The sequence below is a fragment of the Bacillus rossius genome, chromosome 6 (assembly GCF_032445375.1).
Source record: "Bacillus rossius redtenbacheri isolate Brsri chromosome 6, Brsri_v3, whole genome shotgun sequence".
In the NCBI taxonomy this organism is placed as follows: domain Eukaryota; kingdom Metazoa; phylum Arthropoda; class Insecta; order Phasmatodea; family Bacillidae; genus Bacillus; species Bacillus rossius.
In genome coordinates, this window is record NC_086334.1 from 60,740,408 (window position 1) to 60,759,644 (window position 19,237).

The 19,237-nt window shown below is 33.4% G+C and overlaps 1 protein-coding gene across 3 annotated transcripts in view; it reads right to left on the minus strand.

The window, feature by feature from the left end:
- Positions 1-227: 227 nt before the first annotated feature.
- The window catches only part of LOC134533251 (gastrula zinc finger protein XlCGF57.1-like), a 37,226-nt gene continuing 18,216 nt past the window's right edge, over positions 228-19,237 (minus strand). For 2 of the 3 annotated variants that reach the window (XM_063370679.1, XM_063370680.1), the window contains exon 5: positions 228-2,903. In XM_063370679.1, coding sequence (XP_063226749.1) covers positions 1,408-2,903 — 1,496 coding nt within the window. In that variant the 3' untranslated portion in view covers positions 228-1,407. Of the gene's footprint in view, positions 2,904-14,630; positions 16,688-18,074; positions 18,210-18,702; positions 18,870-19,237 lie in introns of those variants that run through there. The other variant, XM_063370681.1, reaches the window with a different exon arrangement.

Below are 19,237 nucleotides of genomic sequence, written 5' to 3' on the forward strand. Positions count from 1 at the left end.
AGAAGGCCTGCGGTGTTTCACTGTATACTGCACACAATACACTCATCAGTAGAGTTCAAATTTTTTCACTTGTAATAAAATACAGATTTACATATTTGCTGTATTTTTTCGTAGCATGCGCAGATAATCCGCATCGCGGATCATCCGCCCGCGGATAATAGGGAGTTTACTGTACTCAACTTGATTACACATTGGTAATCAAGTATGTTTTGCAACCAAATACAAAAGACATCATAAGAATTTTTAATTTTCATCCATATAATATACATGGTTAAAGACAAACATAATTCTAATACTACTCCATAGTGTAATACATAAATTCACCAATCTTACACACAGATTTTTGGCCAACAAAGTGCAGCATCACAGATTTTGGCAACCAACATTTGAACTGACAGACACTGTCACAATAACAAGGGTCTCAAGTTCAATAAATCCTAAAATTTGCCATTGTTTGAATCCCCATATTATTTGGCAGTTCCTCTGAATAACAGCAGGTACATTCCCTGAGAAAACAGGAGTAAACACTTCAAAACCTGTTTCCAAAAAAATTAGAATCACTTTTATTTTTTTCAAGACTTTTTTAATGTGTTTTTTGAATGAAATTTTTATTGATCAGTGTCATAGATATTATGTAATCAATGTCAAACTTGAACCTCAATCTTAAAGTTATAAACTTCAATGATGTCTTTAATGATTTTTGGAGATATCTTATCTGTCAAATCTGGTAGCCAATTTGACATTTCATGTTGGAGTCCAAACAAATCTACACAATGACGACTTCAAATCTTGAGAACAACGAGGAATCCTAACTAATTTATTGGCACCACATTTTTTTTTAAATTTTCATTTGCATTATTTCCTAGATATCACAAAACCAATATTCTAAAAATTCTTCTGATCTGTGTTAGCCTTTAATTATATATGATTTTGTTTCAGCTAATGAGCACCTGATTTATGTTTTTTTTTATTGATTATTTCCTGAAAATTTTAGCACACTACATTTTATGTGAATGGATTTTTAAATAAAATAAAATAGTAAGTAGCAACGAATTTCAAGTCTGCTCTTATATATTTGTGTTTGCGGTGTAGGTTCCCCTACGGCCAATAACTTAGTTATTAGTATTTTAATGTCATTTTGCCATATTTTGCCAAATGAACTTTATTAAATAAGGTTTTATAAGTAATTTTATTTATTTATTTTCTTTTATTCATAACTTTTAACCAGGGGATTTTGCTTGCATAAAGCTACTGTGGTCATGACTGTAAATGTGAATTGTGCATATACCATTATTTAAGTTTTACAGACATGTAAATTTATTCATAATATCAGGTTAAACTGACGCGTTGTAAGTCTTCAAACGTGATCAGGTCTCTCTGTTTCCCAGGACACCTTAATATCCGGACCTATGGTATTCCAGCCCCCCTTGCCACCTTCCCAATTACCCTGTGTGTATGCATATGAATAATTAAAGAACTTTTATAAGAATACTTTGCATTACATAGTGAACATGAAAATGGTCTCTCACCTGTATGTTTGAAAGTGTGATTAACCAAGCTACTTTTCTGAGAAAATTTTGCACTGCATACTGAACATGAAAATGGTCTCTCTCCTGTGTGTACACGTATATGAGAAATTAAAGAAGTTTTAAAAGAAAATTTTGCACCACATTCTGAACATGAAAATGGTTTCTCACCCGTGTGTGTACGCATATGTGAATTTATATAACTTTTATGAGAAAATTTTGCACTGCATACTGAACATGAAAATGGTTTCTCACCCGTGTGTATGCGCATGTGTTCAAACAAGGAATATTTCTTAGAAAATTTTTCACGGCAAACTGAACATGAAAATGGTTTCTCACCCGTATGTATGCGTGTATGATCAACCAAGGAACCTTTCTGAGAAAATTTTGCACTGCATACTGAACATGAAAATGGTTTTTCTCCTGTGTGTGTTAATATGTGTCTATCCAAAGAATGTTTCGAAGAATAATTTACATTGCATACTGAACAGAAAAATGATTTATCATTTGTGTGTTTACCCAAATGTGAACTAAAGTGACGTTTGTGAGAAAATTCTTCACCACATATTGAACAGGAAAATGGTTTCTCACCTGTATGTATGCGTATGTGTTCAACCAAGGAATATTTCTTAGAAAATGTTTCACTGCATACTGAACATGAAAATGGTTTCTCACCCGTGTGTCTGCGTATGTGTGCATTCAAGGAATTTTTCCGAGTAAATTTTTCACTGCATATTGAACACGAAAATGGTTTCTCACCCGTGTGTATGCGTACGTGATTAATCAAAGTACGTTTTTTGGAAAATTTTGCACTGCATGCAGAACATGAAAATGGTTTTTCACCCGTGTGTATGCGCATGTGTTCAACCAAGGAACCTTTGTGAGACAATTTTACACCACATACTGAACAGGAAAATGGTTTCCCAGTGTCATGAACGTATGTGTGTTCTCTTAGAATACTAGAAAACTTTTCAGGTTCAAAATTAAATGTCCCTTCTTCAGTCCTATGGGTAATAATATGTTGTTTCAAGGTGACAATATTATGAAAACGAGCTTTACATATGTAACACTCAAAATGCTTTAAAACAGCTTGATTAGTCAAACCCCTTTTAGCAGAACATGTAAAATTAAAGGAACTTATATTTTTAGTTGGGCAATGGTTTTGAATGTTATTACTTTCTTCATTTGGATAACAATCTTCATAAATTATTCTTGTTTGATTACTGTACTGGTTGGACATTTTTGAATCCAAGTAACTTCTTAATTGTACATATGCATTAGATCCTGGGCAAATAGAGGAACTTTTTGATGTATCCAAATTTGTCACACAGTCAGTTTTGATGGTGTCACTTCTCTCTTCTTGGACTGCTAGAAAGACTGGAAAAAGAGAAAACAATTTTAAAATAAACAAAATATAAAAAAAAATTAAGGCATTGTGTGAAACTGATTTATGTTTATTATGGCTGTGAAATCATTTACATATTTCATTTTCTTAGAAATGTAACTGTAAAACTGTGCTACATGCAGGTCTGCAAAGGAAGGTTTAAGGCTAAAACATATAATAGATCACACAGGTTGATACAAGCCACTGGTATTTAATTCCGAATATATTTGTGACATGTTAATGTGTTCTGCCATCTAGAGCCACACGCTTTCTCAGAACTGCATTCTGAAAGTACGGGCTTGGATGTTATTTAGAGATAGAGGTTTTGCCATAAAGAATAGAAAGGTAAAATCAATATTTTCAGAGTTATGGATCTCAGAATATTTACAGGAAGAAAGGTCAAGTATTAATTTCACACTGTACCAAAGATAATTATTGCATTGCAGTTCATACAGATAAAAGCTTAGTCCTCAAATCAAAATTATATCAATAGCAACTACAGCAGCTTCTTAACTAAAAATAAGGGGGACGGGGTTGTTGACTTAATGTTTGTTCCATTTTTACAAGAAAATATTATATTATACAGCTTATAAAGCTGAATGTATCTACAAATATCAATGCATGAATAACTCGTACTCTAGATCTTGAGATGAAACAGCACAATAGTGGCTGGAAAAGCAGGATGAAGTATTCTGTTCACAGATTCTTAAATTTGATTTGGATTAACTACCAACATTCGCTTAAAACACATAATATAAAGAATCTGAGCTTCACTATTCTTGCTCCAATCACATGTGCAATGGAGGAAGAGCAGATGACAATTGATGTCGCTTGAAGCCCGGTGCTAGCAAAACAGCACAGATTAATTGTTTGTGCCACAGAGCTAAGTGCATAACTGTAATACATTCTCTGTGTGTGGCGATGATATAGTTCAGGGAATATGAATATGAATTAAGGAAGTTATATCAAATAGGGTTCAAAACAAGAATGCTACAAGGGAATCATTAATGCACTGGTTATCTCATTACACAAATGGTAGGTAAAATGAAAATGGGCTGCTCACTCCTCAAGTTAGTAACATTTGCTATAACTGTCTCTTGATGTCTGCTATTAACTACCTGTAATTCCCTAACCCTGTGCAATACACCAGACGCCTGGCTTCAGCCCTGGATTTATCTCTCCTTTGAGCTCTGGGAATGGCTATTTTCCAGAACTGATTTTACGCTGAATAAGCTTCAGTAAACTACAGGTTGTCCCATAAGTCAGGGTACATAGGAGAAACATGATATTTGTTTGTTTGTTTCAGACTGACCAATAGAAGATGGGTTTGAGCAAAGAGGAACGTATTCAGATAATCTTCTTGTGCGGGGGAAGAAGTTTTAGGGACGTAGCTGCAGAATTTAACAGACTGAACCCCGAACGACCACCGATCAAATTCTCGTGCGTGCAGAAATTAGTGACAAAATTTAAGGAAACAGGTTCCATGCAAGATAAACCTCGCAGTGCTGCCCCACGATGATCGACTGACGAAACAACATCAATAGCAATTCTTGGCAACTTCGTAAGAAGTCCCAATAAATCTCTGCGGTGAATGGCCACCGAAACAAATGTTTCCAAAAGCAGCATCCACAGAATTTTACAAGCGCATAAATGGCACCCGTACAAACTTCAACTTCTACAGAAGTTAAGCGAAGATGATCCAGATCGTCGAATTGAATTCTGTGAGTGGCCGTGGATAAATGTGCTGTGGATCTCATCTTCCCAAGCACAATTCTGTTCAGTGACGAGGCAAATTTTTACGTCTCTGGTGAAGTTAATCGGCAAAACACGCGTTACTGGTCTGACAAAAACCCTCATTGGATGGACCCAGCAAAAGAACAGGGCACTGAACGCATCATGGTATGGTGCGGGCTATGGAAGGATCGGATCATTTGCCCTTTCTTCTTCCAGACGACCTTGACAGGTGTCGCATACCTGGACATGCTTCGTGATGAAGCATTACCAAGTGTCCTGAACGAAGAGGGGGAATTTCCGACATGGTTCCAACAGGACGGGGCTCCTGCCCATTACAGCTTGGCAGTTAGGCACTGGCTTGATGAGCAATTTCCTGAAAATTGGCTGGGACGTCGGGGAGCAGTGGAATGGCCAGCACGAAGCCCAGACCTTACGCCTTTAGACTTTTTTCTGTGGGGCCACCTGAAATCCTTGGTTTACGCAGAGAAGATTGATCCTGTGCACATCTGCGCGAGCGGATAATTGCAGCCTGTTCACAGATCACGCCAGATACCATTCGCCGTGTTATCCACGACTGGGTGAAAAGACTGCGCCTTTGCATTGAACAGAATGGTCAACATTTCCAACACATTTTGTAAATTTTGTATTTTCCCTATGTACCCTGGCTTATGGGACAGCCTGTAGAACCACATTAACATGATGGTCACAACATTCCAGGATATGTTTTAGTTTTACCAATTGGCTTCAATGCTTGGGTCTAATGTTTAAATAACAGTTGGCTGCATTTCTGGACCTAGATTTTCAGGTGAATAGTAGTTTGAAGATTTATTTGTAAGTACCGTGCTTGTTTAATATTCAACTGGCTCTGAGTTTATAGCAGCACAAAACTTAAATTCTCAAATTTTGTTCTTGCGTGGTGGTCTTTCTTTATGACTGACTGCAATGTGTCTTTTTCGCTGGAGCCCAAATGACATATACCACAGTATTAACAGTCACACATGTTTAAAAACCCTAATTGTGTTAGGATTGTTTTAAATATCAAAATATATACTATGAGTTTTAAAGATCAAAATATATACTATAAGATTCCTTTGTTCAAAACAATTATGACCAATCGCTGCAGTACTATGTGAAGGAACTATAAATATTTACATTGCATTGACCAACACAATACTAATTTATTCACTGAAATTCCATTTGGTGGGTTAAAGCCTCTCTAATGAATCTAATATTAAGACCATAGCAGAATATATATATATATATATATATATATATATATATATATATATATATATATATATATATATATATATATATATATATATATATATATATATATATATAGAAAGCATACCAAAAAAGATGTGCAATTTGCAATGTTTGAAATCGAACGGCTCCGTTCAGAAGGGATAATTGAAGAGAGTAAACGACCTCTTCAATCACAATTAACGGATGGTCATTGAGTATTCACAGTTAACTGCTTCACACTCCTTGCTGCTTATCCATTGCTGCAGATAGAAAATCTAAGTAAGATAAGTTTTTAAGTTATATGTAATAAGCTCTCTTGACCTGCATAGTGGGCAGATTGCTATCTTTAAAGCTTGCAACCTACTCAGTGAGTTTCAAAGGATTCCTTTTGGTGTTACCCTGCTACCAATGTCGTAACTAGGGTCATTCCATGCCAGATCATCCAGCCAAGATATACATTGTCCAACTCACCATCTCAGATTTGGATGAGATTTGGTACATTATATCTTCAGACTAATATAAGAACCCACATTTTTCATTTTTTGAATATTTGCTTTAGTTTGAAATTGAAAGCCCTTTAAAGTTTCCCTCTGTTTGGTGGAATTTTTTTAATCCACAACCAAAGTCGAGTGACACATCTTGTTTCAACTTACATTTATAATAACAGTTATTAATGTAGAATCATGAAATTCAACATACTTATTCAGAATTTTATTTAGATTTAAAATATAGGTAACTCGTAAAATGCAATTAAATTCCCAGAAGTAAGTGTAAATTATGTTAGAAGTGGAAAAAATGAATTACCAAAAATTGTAAATATAAGTTCAGTAATCCTATCATAACTTTTTTTTATAATGTTTACAATCTAGGGCTTGGTACCATTATAAAGAGCACAAAATTTGCTACAAAATGGTAAAATAAAATTTATGGATATTTACCTTCACACCCTCACCACACCTAAAGAAAAGTTTTGGTTGATAGAATTTTTGTTTACTGTACAAACATACAGTACATAAGTTTATATGAGTAAAAAAAAAATATTACAGAATTACAGTAGTCAAAGCCAACGCCATCACAAGCTGTTTTACCATGACTTTTTGCATGTAAGGTCCAAGATACTTTTAAATCAAAATCTTCCAAGTGATAGCAGAGGTTGACAAAACTTTTAAAATTCTTGTATTGTGCTGCACTACCGTCTGTGATATACTACAATTGATTAATGTTAAGGAATTCTTCATGAATTAGTAAGCTCAATCTTTTTTGAACCTCATATACAAAGAGAACAAACACCATGGTTTAGGTAATCTGAGATAAAGCACAAAGACATATTACATGTTTCTCCATCCTTTCTGAAGTACAGAATAGTTTTCTGCAAAGTCCATGAAAACTAGTATTTCCTTTGGCTGAATGTTTTCTTTCCTCTGTTTCACAAAGTTTGACAGTGGTTACCCATTGGTAAAACTAAATTTCATCTTCATCATCAAAGTCAGTAAAAATGTTTCTTACGTATTCTTGTAGTTTTTTCAGAATTTGGACAGTTAGGACAGATTCTTAACATGCAATCATGGTTTTCACTATCACATACCAGTAAATTGATAAGGTCCTTTAGCTTTGATTTTTCTAAATTCATAGTACTTTAAAGGAGGATTGGATTCTGGTGTGTTGAGGAAACACAGACAGAATGTGTACCTGGCTGACCAACTGTGACACACCATTCATTTCGGCAGCAGCTCACAGAATTTAGAAAATCCTACTTTATCACAATGAAATTTCTCTCTGCATGCTGTGTGTAGTTCCTTAAAATTGCAGAGTATTAGGTGCTTTTGTTCATAAACATTTTTGTGTACACTATCTTATCTTTGGCACCTGGCATTAGTCTGCTGTTTTCATCTGCTTGATAAAAATTGGTAATTTTTTCAACAACTTCAACAGAAAACTATTGACCTTACAAAGGCTCTGGATATGAAATAATTCCTTTTTCTTTCTCCAACTTGCTATGTACTCAAAAACATTGAATTATGTTGAAATTTTCTTTCGTAACCAGGAATTAGGTGCAACTGATAAAATGTGTGAACTTCTCTCTTATGAATGTTGCATATTTCAATTTTTCTTTCATCTGACTGATTAGAAAATGTAAGTTACTTGTATTCCTCTTAATAACAGACTCTTCAAGTTAAGTCTTCATCAGTAATTCCTTACTGCAATTCATTATCTGGTAGCTTCAAAACTGATGGTACTACTTTTGATTTCACTTGACTTTTGACATCAGCTATCTTTCTTTTACCATACATTAATTTTGAATGCTTTGAAAGTCCTTTTAGTTTTAAGGGTGATACATCAAGAGTACTCATGCTTAAATTAAAATCTTCCTTTTTAAATGGTGTAGTGTCACTAAGGTCTTCTTCGTCAGTGTAAGCCAGTGAGGGTCTGGGCCTTCCTCTTTGTTAGAATTATTCTGTGAATTTTCAAACTCTTGTTCTTGAAATAACTTTGTTCTACAGTTGGAACAAAGCTTTTGTCCAGGAACTAACAAAACACCAGCATTCCTTTTTGCATCTGTGACCATTTGAAGAAATATAGGTCTTATGACCCTTTTTGTAGACCTTTTATGTTTCTTTGCTGGGTCACAACATTTTTTTAAAAGCTTCCCTGTAATATTTAATGAGTGATGCATAGTGGATTGAAAATATACTTGAATTTGAATGCAGAGTGAATCCATCTATCCTCCAAAGCAGAATTTATGTTTCTTCATCAGGAAGTTCAGCAGCATTAAGAATTATGTTCTTGTCTATGTATGTATTTATATGACACACAATATTAATAAAAAGACCTACACTACACTTTTCATATAAACTGATAGCCACTGTAGATTGTAAAAAAAAACTGTCAGTTTTACCTACTTATGTCAGAAAATACAAAGCAAGTAACTTATAAAAAATAAATAAAACCAGCTACATGTCAACACTCAAAGATGAAACAATCCCAGACAACTTGTTGAAGTGCACAGAAAAATAGCATCTCCTAAGACTTCTATGAGATCACCCTACAGTAAACAATTAGATAATGCAATATATTAAATATTACATCTTCTACATTTAAGCAAAATGATGCAATATTATGAAAACTGATTGAGTGAACAAATATTAATTGAACCATAACTTTTCTTCAAACATTTTCTTCTCCTTTTCATTTGTATTTTTCATATATAGGCCTACAGTATATTAAATGTATGTGCATTTCCAACAAGGGTAAATCATTATTTCAAAAATTTTTGCAATAACAATTTTACTACAAATTACTTTTACATGTACAAAATATTTTGTAAACAAAAAACCTGATTTATTATTATCATCTTAACTACTTATTTCACAAAGAACTTGCTTTTATAAAGAAGGAAGGTAAATGTCCATAAATTTTATTCCACAAATTTTGTACTATTTCTAATGGTACCAAGCCCAAAATTGTAAAGATTAATAAAAAAAGTTATAATAGGTTTAATGAACTGGTGTTTATAATGTTTGGTAATTCATTTTTTCCAATTCTAACATACATTGCATGTACTTCCGGGCATTTAATCACATTTTAAGAGTGATATTTGAAATATACGTAAAATTCTGAATAAGTATGGAGAATTTCATGATTCTACATTATTAACTGTTATTACAAATGTAAGTTGAAGAAAGATGTGTCACTCGACTTTGGTTGCGGATAAAAAAATTCCACCAAACAAAGGGAAACTAGGAAGGGCTTCAAATTCCAAACTAGAGACAATATTTCAAAAATGAAAAATACAGGTTCTTATATTTGTCTGAAGATACCATGTACCAAATTTCATCCAAATCTGAAATGGTTGGTAGGACACCCCTGGTTGATCTGGCATGGTAATAACAATAGCAAATTTCCGGGGAAGTCAAATCTAATATTAAAAAGACTTTCAATTTGATTCACTTGACTAAATCGAAGCTACGCACAGGCCTAATAATTTTTCTTTTATTTACTAGGCTTTAAGTTTTAAAAAATATCTAATTTTTTTGTTTTGATTTTGCTATAGTTAGTGACAGTTTAATTTGCACTACGATTATGTTCTTGAAAATAATTTTTACTGTTGGTTACAGTAGTTTTTACCTTGATATAATATTGAAAAATATCACCAATATTATTTAAATGAATGAGAAATTATTTTGAAGAGGAACCTATATTTAATATATAAACAGCTGATGATGGGTACTCAGAATACATCGATATATGGGAAATTGTCAGCAATGTGTATGCAAATCATTTCACCCATGTAAACTGAACAAAGAGTAGGGTTGTAGGGATACACCTGAAAGTCACAGTCCAGTTTCAAGAAAACCAGATAAAAATGTTTGAATAATAAGAAATTAAAAAGAAAAATAAGTGCTACTTAAAACAGCACTGTTTGTTTGGTATCTTGTTACCACTCACCACCTCCGGCTAGCTCAAATTTGGTGATGAGTGGAACATACAGGTTGCAGGTCACGAAGAAATTATAAATTTATACACAAAGTTCGATGTATTACCTGTTATATTTATTTGTGTAAAAAATCACACTGTATTGGGAACAACAGAATACATAAAAATTAAATGTACTTAAAAAATATATAAAACACTGAGCCATCGCCCGGCCACGGCCTGCTCGGCCCGCCGCCCGAACAATGACCGCTCGGCCTGGCGCTCGGACAATGACTACCCGGTCCGGTGGCCAGACGGGTAACCTACTGTTCACACACATCGAGCACCCACAGCAAAATGTTTTGGAATAAAATAAGTGAGATGGGTGGTTGTTTTTCCAAGAGGTAAGGTGCTGTTGCCGGAGGTGGATAATCGTTGGTTACTTACGACTGAGCGTTGTGGTTGTTTATGTTTATATGAAAGACTGCCATTAGAATTAAGAGCTGTGTAAGATAGTGAAATATATAAAGAATGTTGTAATTTTGTTTGTTGCTTCTAATTAACGTATTTGGCTTTAACGGAGGAGTATGTGTTTTTACCCAAGATGTTTTGGGTGATTCAAAATTGCAAAGCATTATCGTTATTTATTTCAAATTCACATTTTCACAACGTCCGATAGCTAGCTTTGAGGGTAATTATTTTTATATTTAGCCCACATAGTTATAGAATATCAATTTTCATTAGTGGAAGCCCAATTGCAAGTGTATGATTAAATTAAAAAAATAATAATTCAAAAGTGTGTCTCTGAAGTATTTTTTGTACTTACTGAATTACTGTTCCAGTGTAGGTAATTTCCTGATGCAACTAAATACATTTTTTCTTAAAAAATGGTATAATTGAGGTTAAATTATGAAGGAGAAAGACTATCTGAAACCAATATAAATTCCAAACAAGGTTGGTTTGATGTTAAAAGTAATTTATTGTTCTAACAAATCCTTAGGTTTATGTATTCAAAGTATTGTGACAATCTTGAATGACAATGTTCGGATAGACTAAGTTAGCTACATTTAAAATACTGTAAATTGGTGCAAATGGTTGGTTATGTTAACTACATTAAATAGTGTCTGAAATAGTGGGATGTTTTGATAGGTTAGCTACAGAAATATAATTCTATATAATATAGCCAATTTTATTCCTTGATTCTGATGGCATAATCCTGTATATTTTGATCCTGTGGTACATAATGCTTGATCTTTTAATTTAGTACATCAAAAATATTGTGGACATAACTTTGTTACATAACAGTGATAGCAAAAGTTCTGTATCACATATACAAGTTGATCCCTATCCTGACACCATGTTACCATATATTTTGATACTATGGTATATGATGCTTATAGTTTTAATTTAGTACATCGAAAGATCCCGAACATAATCAAAGGTTGTGGTATAACAATGAATAATGATCGTACCTACATTGAATAAGTTAAAAGATATTATTTTACTTTTTTTCCAACTTATGATAATTAATCATTCCTATATCTTAAATTTTGATTCATGCAGAACCTTGCAATATACTAAACTAAAACCCTAAGCATCAAGTACCAAAGGATCAAAAGGTCCATTGACCACCCTACTCTCTTGAGAGAGAGTGAGAGAGAGAGAGAAAGAGAGAGAAAGAGAGAAAGAGAGAGAGAGAAAGAGAGAAGAGAGAGGGGGGGAGAGGGCTCTTACCAGTGATGATTTATTCCCTCTCAAATGGTTTTCCTTGGTTTGCAGTTTACAATACTTGTCTTAGGTTTGTGGCCACACAACAATATTGTACCCTAATGTTTCATAATTCTACCGTAATGCAAACAAAATAAGTTAAATAAATTGCTCCAAGGAAATTAAAACATAGTGCGACCTTCACATTTTCAGTATTAAATAACTTTGTTCACAGTTGCACTCACAGGAATACAAATAGGCTATTGAAAATAGATGTGCTGTAGTGAGACAAACATACAGTTCCCTATAGTTTATTTAAATGTATATGTACATAACACTAAGTCTAGTACCAACATATAATTGTATTTCTACGAATATTTTTCAGAAAACAGTATACAAATATGTATATACCTTCTCTACATTAAGTTGACATTTAAGCTTTCAACATTTTCTTCACTATTACTAGATGAATAGTTTTTATTTTATGTAAATATTGCAATAGTAGTACTGACAGTATTATGAGATTACACAATTCACAACTTACAAAATATTTAATTAACTTATAATTACTGCATTAAGAATACATAAGTCATGCTATCTCAAGACCACTATTACGAATAAAAAATTATTTCATGAAAATATATGATTAAATACTATAAAGTGTTTTTGTTTTTATATTTTTTTTACAGAAGGGGGCTTCCAGAGATGGCCAGTCTGCCGAGAGTGTGGCATTTTTGGTGGAATACTGGCTACCCAAGCTGATCGCATTTTCCCATCAATAGCACTGCTGTCTCTCTGGATACTTCTGGCGGGTCCTAGCCCCGAGGATGTAACCTTGGACATGATTCTAACTTCCAGGCACCAGATAAAGTACCTAATTCCTAATTTGCAGCACAGTTATAAAACTGCAAGATCTTTTTATGGCACGTCTGGAACAGACTCCCTGCAGAGTTGTGAGGCTCAGAAACATTCTCCCCTTCAAACATAAGGTTGCGAAATACCTTGTTAAATGTCACTAGTGATTCTACAACCACTTCCGCTTATATGAATAGGCAATGTTTCTAACCACTTGTATATCTGCTGTATATACTCCTGTTTTAAGTTCTTGTAATTTTAAATTAGTAGTGCAATTAATTGTCTGGAGTTTTAGTTGCTAGGTTTAAGTTTAGGTTAGTATATACAAGTTAATAAAGTATGATTATTTGAAGCTATGTAGTACTATGGTTAAGGTAAGAGAAGGTTAAAAGCCATAACTTCGCCACAAAATCAGTAAATAAATTATAACACAGCAGGCTACATGTGTGCATAAGCTGACTAGTAGTATTTTGTTAAACAATGCCTGCACTTCAGAATGGGCTGTCTTCGAGGTGACAAGCAACTGTTCGGCTGGCAAAGGAGGTTTTATGGCAGAACAAAGGAAGACACCGGATTTGCAAATATAATAATTAGGTTAGCATTCTTTTGTTCAGAGACTTATGTGTAGTACAATTTAAAAAACTAGTATGTAAATATTAGTGAATAAATAGGCTCATACAGTAAGGGGTGGCTCTGTGCCTAGCAGGGCATCATGCCGGCCATTTCCATATCTGTTTCCTTTGCTTGTTAAGTTTTATTTTAAAAATATTTACAAACATTAATGAAAATGTGTGAAAACATAATTGTTGTTGCAAGTAATTTAACATGATGGTCAATACCTTACCGATTTTAAATGAGTGTTCGTTAATTCAATGTTACATAAAACGTTCTTAAATTTGTAGCCTCAGACAATGCACATTATCACAGAATTTCAATGTCAGCATTTTAAAACTTACCCAAGTACAACTAACCAGGAAAGACTTTAGATAGTTTTAAAGATAAATTACAAAAAAATTGTACAAAACTGTACATCATCATCATAATTCTCCCCCCCCCCCCCCCTTCCAACCCAGAAAAGGCTCCATTTTCTCTGAGGGCTCTTCCATACCCACCAGGCTTACTGCTTGGATTCCTCTCCAAAATATTTAGGCCTTGCCAAAGTAAGTGACTCAGAACCCCCGAAAGTCCATGGTCACTACCGAGTCTAACCGATAATCTTTCCCTCCCTCATCCTCCCCCCTCCACTATTTTCCTGCTGCAAGAAACTGCTGGTTAGGACCGAATGGGTTTTGCTCTTTAAATTTTCAAATATTGTATTTTTACCATTGTTGCAGTGGTATGGCTATATTATTTACCAATACCGGACCATCTAAATAATAAAACACAGTAAAATAAAGAGATTAAAGGGAACCTCAAGTGATTGATCCATTTTTACTCAACTGAGTTTGTTGAATGTACAAGGGCCACCAGTTGTTTTAAATACAAACAAAAGAAATTGATTTAAGTAAAAATACAAAACTTTCTTGCTTTAAAAAATTAGTAGTTTTGTTTGCTCCACTGAATTTCAGGAAAAATATTTTCTAACATTTTTTTTTTATATCAAAACTCATACCTACATTGTCAATTTTAATGAGAAAATTATGTCTTATTTTATATTAAAATTTTGTAAATATTTAATTTAGAAAAGCAATAAATCAATTTCCAAAAAATTATGTACAAAAAGTTCTAACACAAAAATTATCAAATACAAATGCATGGGATGATGCTGTGTATAAACAATACATTCACAAATAAACACAAAAAATATCAAATACAAATGCATGTGATGCTGTGTACAAACAATACATTCACAAATAAACACAAAAATTATCAAATACAAATACATGTGATGCTGGTCTGGGAGCTACTCTAGAACAAAATTTTGCGACTTATGTTTTTTGGGTTTTCTTCTTAGGGGAATGGATTTGTACTTTTTCATTACATTTTTTACAGATCTTAGTTTATGGTTTGGCTGGTTTCCTGGCAATAAAAGAGGCAAGCCACATAAAGTTGGTTGCAATAGTCTCATTTTCTGATTCTGCTGCTGGAGTAATGATATTGTCTCTTGTAAGACTTCAGTGTTGGTGCACATGTATGACAAATCCATTGCAATTTTTGCATGTTCACGAAGCATCTTCTGCATGTCCCTGACATCACTTTCACTGCCTGATTGTTGATTTGAATGTATTACAGGCTCATCCTGACCAGTATTTTGCTTGTTTGGATTTTTTTCTGAAGGAAGTTCAGGAGTGTCTATATTGCTATGAGTGTAATAGCTGTGTTTGGTATCTAAAGTAATCCACGGATGATTTTTGTATGCTGCATTCATCTTATCAAAGTCCCAAGATGGCAAAAACTAAAACACAGCACACATATGTTTGCAGGGTAGTTTCATCAAAGTTTACCATGTAAAACTGATTGGCATTAGGTATTTGACTGTGGAACTCCAAAAAGTCCTACAGAAATTTCCACAATACTGCTGCTGTTGTACTCAGTTTCAGCTGTAATAAGTCTTGGTTAAATGTGTTTTATAAAACTTTCTGGTCTGTTATGGAGGTATTTTTGGAATTTGAGGGTTGTACAATTTGGGTGTGGTATTTTTTAAACAATACTTTTTGTACGAGTCAGGAAGATAACTTTTGATGACTGTTGTTAGCATGGTTGTAAGGGATTTTGCAGAATTGTGTTACAAGTAAGAGTGTTTTAGGACTCTGTTCTGGCTTTCTACACCATTTGTGGTATTGATCACAACTGCATAGTCTTTTTCACGAAATGCCTGAACCCATCGATAAGCTACAGAGAGCCATTGTGTTGAAAAATATTGTTCAGCTTTTGGATTTTTTTTTCATGATATCACGGTTTTTCAAGCTATTCACTTGAATATGAAATTGTTCTTTTGTTGATGAGTTTGCAACATTACGCCATAAATTTAAAATGTCTTGTGGATCTCCAGAAACTGAATTTTCAGTTTTTCTTAACCATCTTTGCCATGCCTGTTCTCTGTGAAATGCGCACAAATATACAGTGGAATCTGGAAATGTGTTTTCGATAGCAGATATTTCAGCTTCGCTAAAATCAGTAATCCAAAATTTTTCCTTCCAGTCCAGTAACCACTCTTTAAAAATACTTAGAGCCTCTTGAATCAAATGAGTACTCTCTGCTTGGATGACAAATGTCCTCACTACACTGTATCCAACATTAGTTTTTACGGCCAGAAAAAATAAAGGAATAGAATATTTTGTTATTTTGTAGGTCGCATCCAATAAACATACTTGGCCATAACGCCCAAGTAAGTCTTTTTGCCATTGTGTTTGGTGACAGAAAAGCAAGGTAACATCAGAGCCATTCTCCGTCTCTTCCTAGGCTCTATAAAAAAACAGTCATCAGGAATTGTAGCTTTCCAATCCTCCAAAGTTTTTTGCAAGGCTTCTTGGTCAATGGTTGTTTTATGCTTATCATAAATTGTTCTGTATATGTAACCATATATTACTGAGTCACTGGGGAAGAAGCCACTGTTATTTTGGTCAGGGTAATTTTGACAATTACCAAATTGTTTCTCAATGGGCTGAGAGAGCAGCATTTTTACATCTCGTACAGATTTTATGCCACTGCCCACTATTCTTTTGATTTCATTCATGATGCTTCGGTCCAGTCTTTGACAAATTTCTGTTGAAGCAGTTGTGTGTGTGTTGCTTGTTTCTGTGCTGGCCTTGATGTAAAAATGCAAGTGACTTTCAGCTCGTAGTGTTTGTCTCAATGCTTCCCTGAGATTCTGTAAAGCCTGAAAAAATAATGTAAAGAAAGTTCAGAATCCAGTGCAAAAGTAAAGTATGCATGTAAGCAACTTGTACAAATATTATTACATAATTTATTTCCATTATAATTGAAATGACTGTACTATTTAAAATACCCTTATTACTTACGTACTTATGTTATTTATACCTTTTTGTTTATTTTTTATGTACTTCATTTTACTGAAAATACATGTTAGTGAATGCTCTTGTACAAAAATGTGTGTTAAAAATGTATGTGTGGATGTCAAATTATATTAATCATGTTTGTTTTTACCAAATACACAGTATGTACTGGTTTGAATCATACCAAACTAAATAAATAAATAATCAAATTTTTTAGTATATTTATTTCAAATATTGTACGTATATTCAAGGCTCATGTTCCAATATATTACTAGTATATTAAACTCCAAACACAGGAAAAAATATGTAAATAAATCTATTTAAAATATCAATCATGAGTTGTAATGTATCTTAACTGTATTTAGTTAGTTTGAATTGTTTAGTAGCAGGCAGTTGTAAAACACAATCATATTATGTTTTGGGGGGTATTGTTACTCACCATCTTGAATCATACTGTTTAGGCCAGATTGGCAGTACAGATTTAATATTGTAACATTTTTTGCTACGAAAAACAACAGGATATGGCTGTGAATACTAATGAATGTCTTACTTCATGGCCTAGTGTGACTATTACATCATTGGCATTAGCACTTGAGAGGCAATCAATTATTTTCTCCTAATGGTTTAATGCTAGAGCCTGTAAATACTAGACAAAAATGTAAGGAAAATGGTGATAACTTTTATGGGCCTCATTGTGTTAACAGTTTGTGTATTTCCAAAAAATTAAGTAGATCATGAACTTGGTAATGACTTACGTTTTTAAGTCATTCAAATTCTTTAACTGAACATGCTTCCAGAAGAATAAAAACCAATTTTTTTGAAACTGTAAAAATATTGGATGTTACCATAAGGTAATTGATGGGTTTTATAAGGGTACTGCCTTTTACTTCACCAATTATTTCTGTCTATGCACCATTCTAATCTCATCACTCCACACTTGACTTAGGAACATGAAACTGGATTACAAGGGAAAAAAGTATAGATGTTGACTTGTTTATACCTGTGTTCATACTTGTATGAACAATTTTACTATTACTAGAAATTGTTCATCTACTAGAATGTCATGAATATAAAACTGTTCAGTCAAAAGCTCAAAACTTATTTTATGTTGTAGACTATGCCATTTCACTTTCTGTTTAAAACTTACTTTGTAAACTACTACAAGTTCATATTGGTGATAAATTTATTAATTTAAACACATATAAGAAATAAAAAAAATTTGTAACATGAAAAATTTAGCTCAAAACTCACAAGTTTTTTCTTAATCCATGTTAAGTGTGATTTGAGAAAAAAACCTGAATACACTTGACATTTATCCACGCAGGGCAACCTAATTTCTTGGTGTTGCAGACATGAAATCTTTTTTTTACTGTTGGGATGATCCTCCTGAAAAACAAATCATAAATTTTCTATATATAAAAGAGTTGCTGTTTAATTAATAACAGTAAAAAAGTCTACTTATTAATTTTTTATTTTGTCAATCATTTGTTAAAGATAGCATTTTAAAGGTTGTGTATTAATGCAGGAGGAATAGGGGGACAGACACACCTTCATATCCTCAAAACATTTATCATTCCCAACACAAGGAAAGAATTTTAAAGCAAACAGTAGGCAAATAGTATATACCTCTTCTACACAAAATGAAATTCTGTGCATGATCGTTGTGTTAATTGGTATTTTAAAGTTGAGTGTCAGCTATAACAGTTCAGTAATAATTAGATTAAATATTATCAAATAACTAAAAAAAAAAGATAACACACTACTTATACTAATGGTTTATTGCAAAGAGGAAGTAACTAAATATGTTCTTAGTTAACAATTGCAGGTCTTACTATTTAAAAAATTCTGATGCCTAGAAATTTTGCAAACATTTACTTACCATTTGAGAAGTTTCTGCTTTCGTATCATAATATTTTGGTCCTTGGGAACATTCTAAGTGAGTCACTTTGTGAAGGATGAATGGTGACCCAAAAAAATCAACTTGGGGAACATGGGATTGTTTCCCACAGTCATATTTAAAACAAATATGTGGGTTTTCCTTTGGGCCTGGAAAAACATTTAAATATAATGAAGTGTTTACAATGCCAAACTTTAGTTTTACAGAGTGATTTAAGTTGTATACAAGGGTGTAGACTGTAGAGTAATCGGATCTGGAGTATAGTCTGGTAATTATGATCACTACAGAATGAAATGTGGTGAGACCTGCAGTGCAGGGTTGATGGAATGTAAGTTATGAGGAAATTGGTGTCAATGGAATAAACACTGTGCGTCCAAATATCCAACACATTTTCATTTCCACATGCAAAATATTTGCTTGGTAGTTCATGTGGAGTGCAGTGGTGCAATTCTGACAAGCTGATGTGCAGACCAGGAGGACAATAATTTTTAAACTGAATACATCTCAATCATGTTTT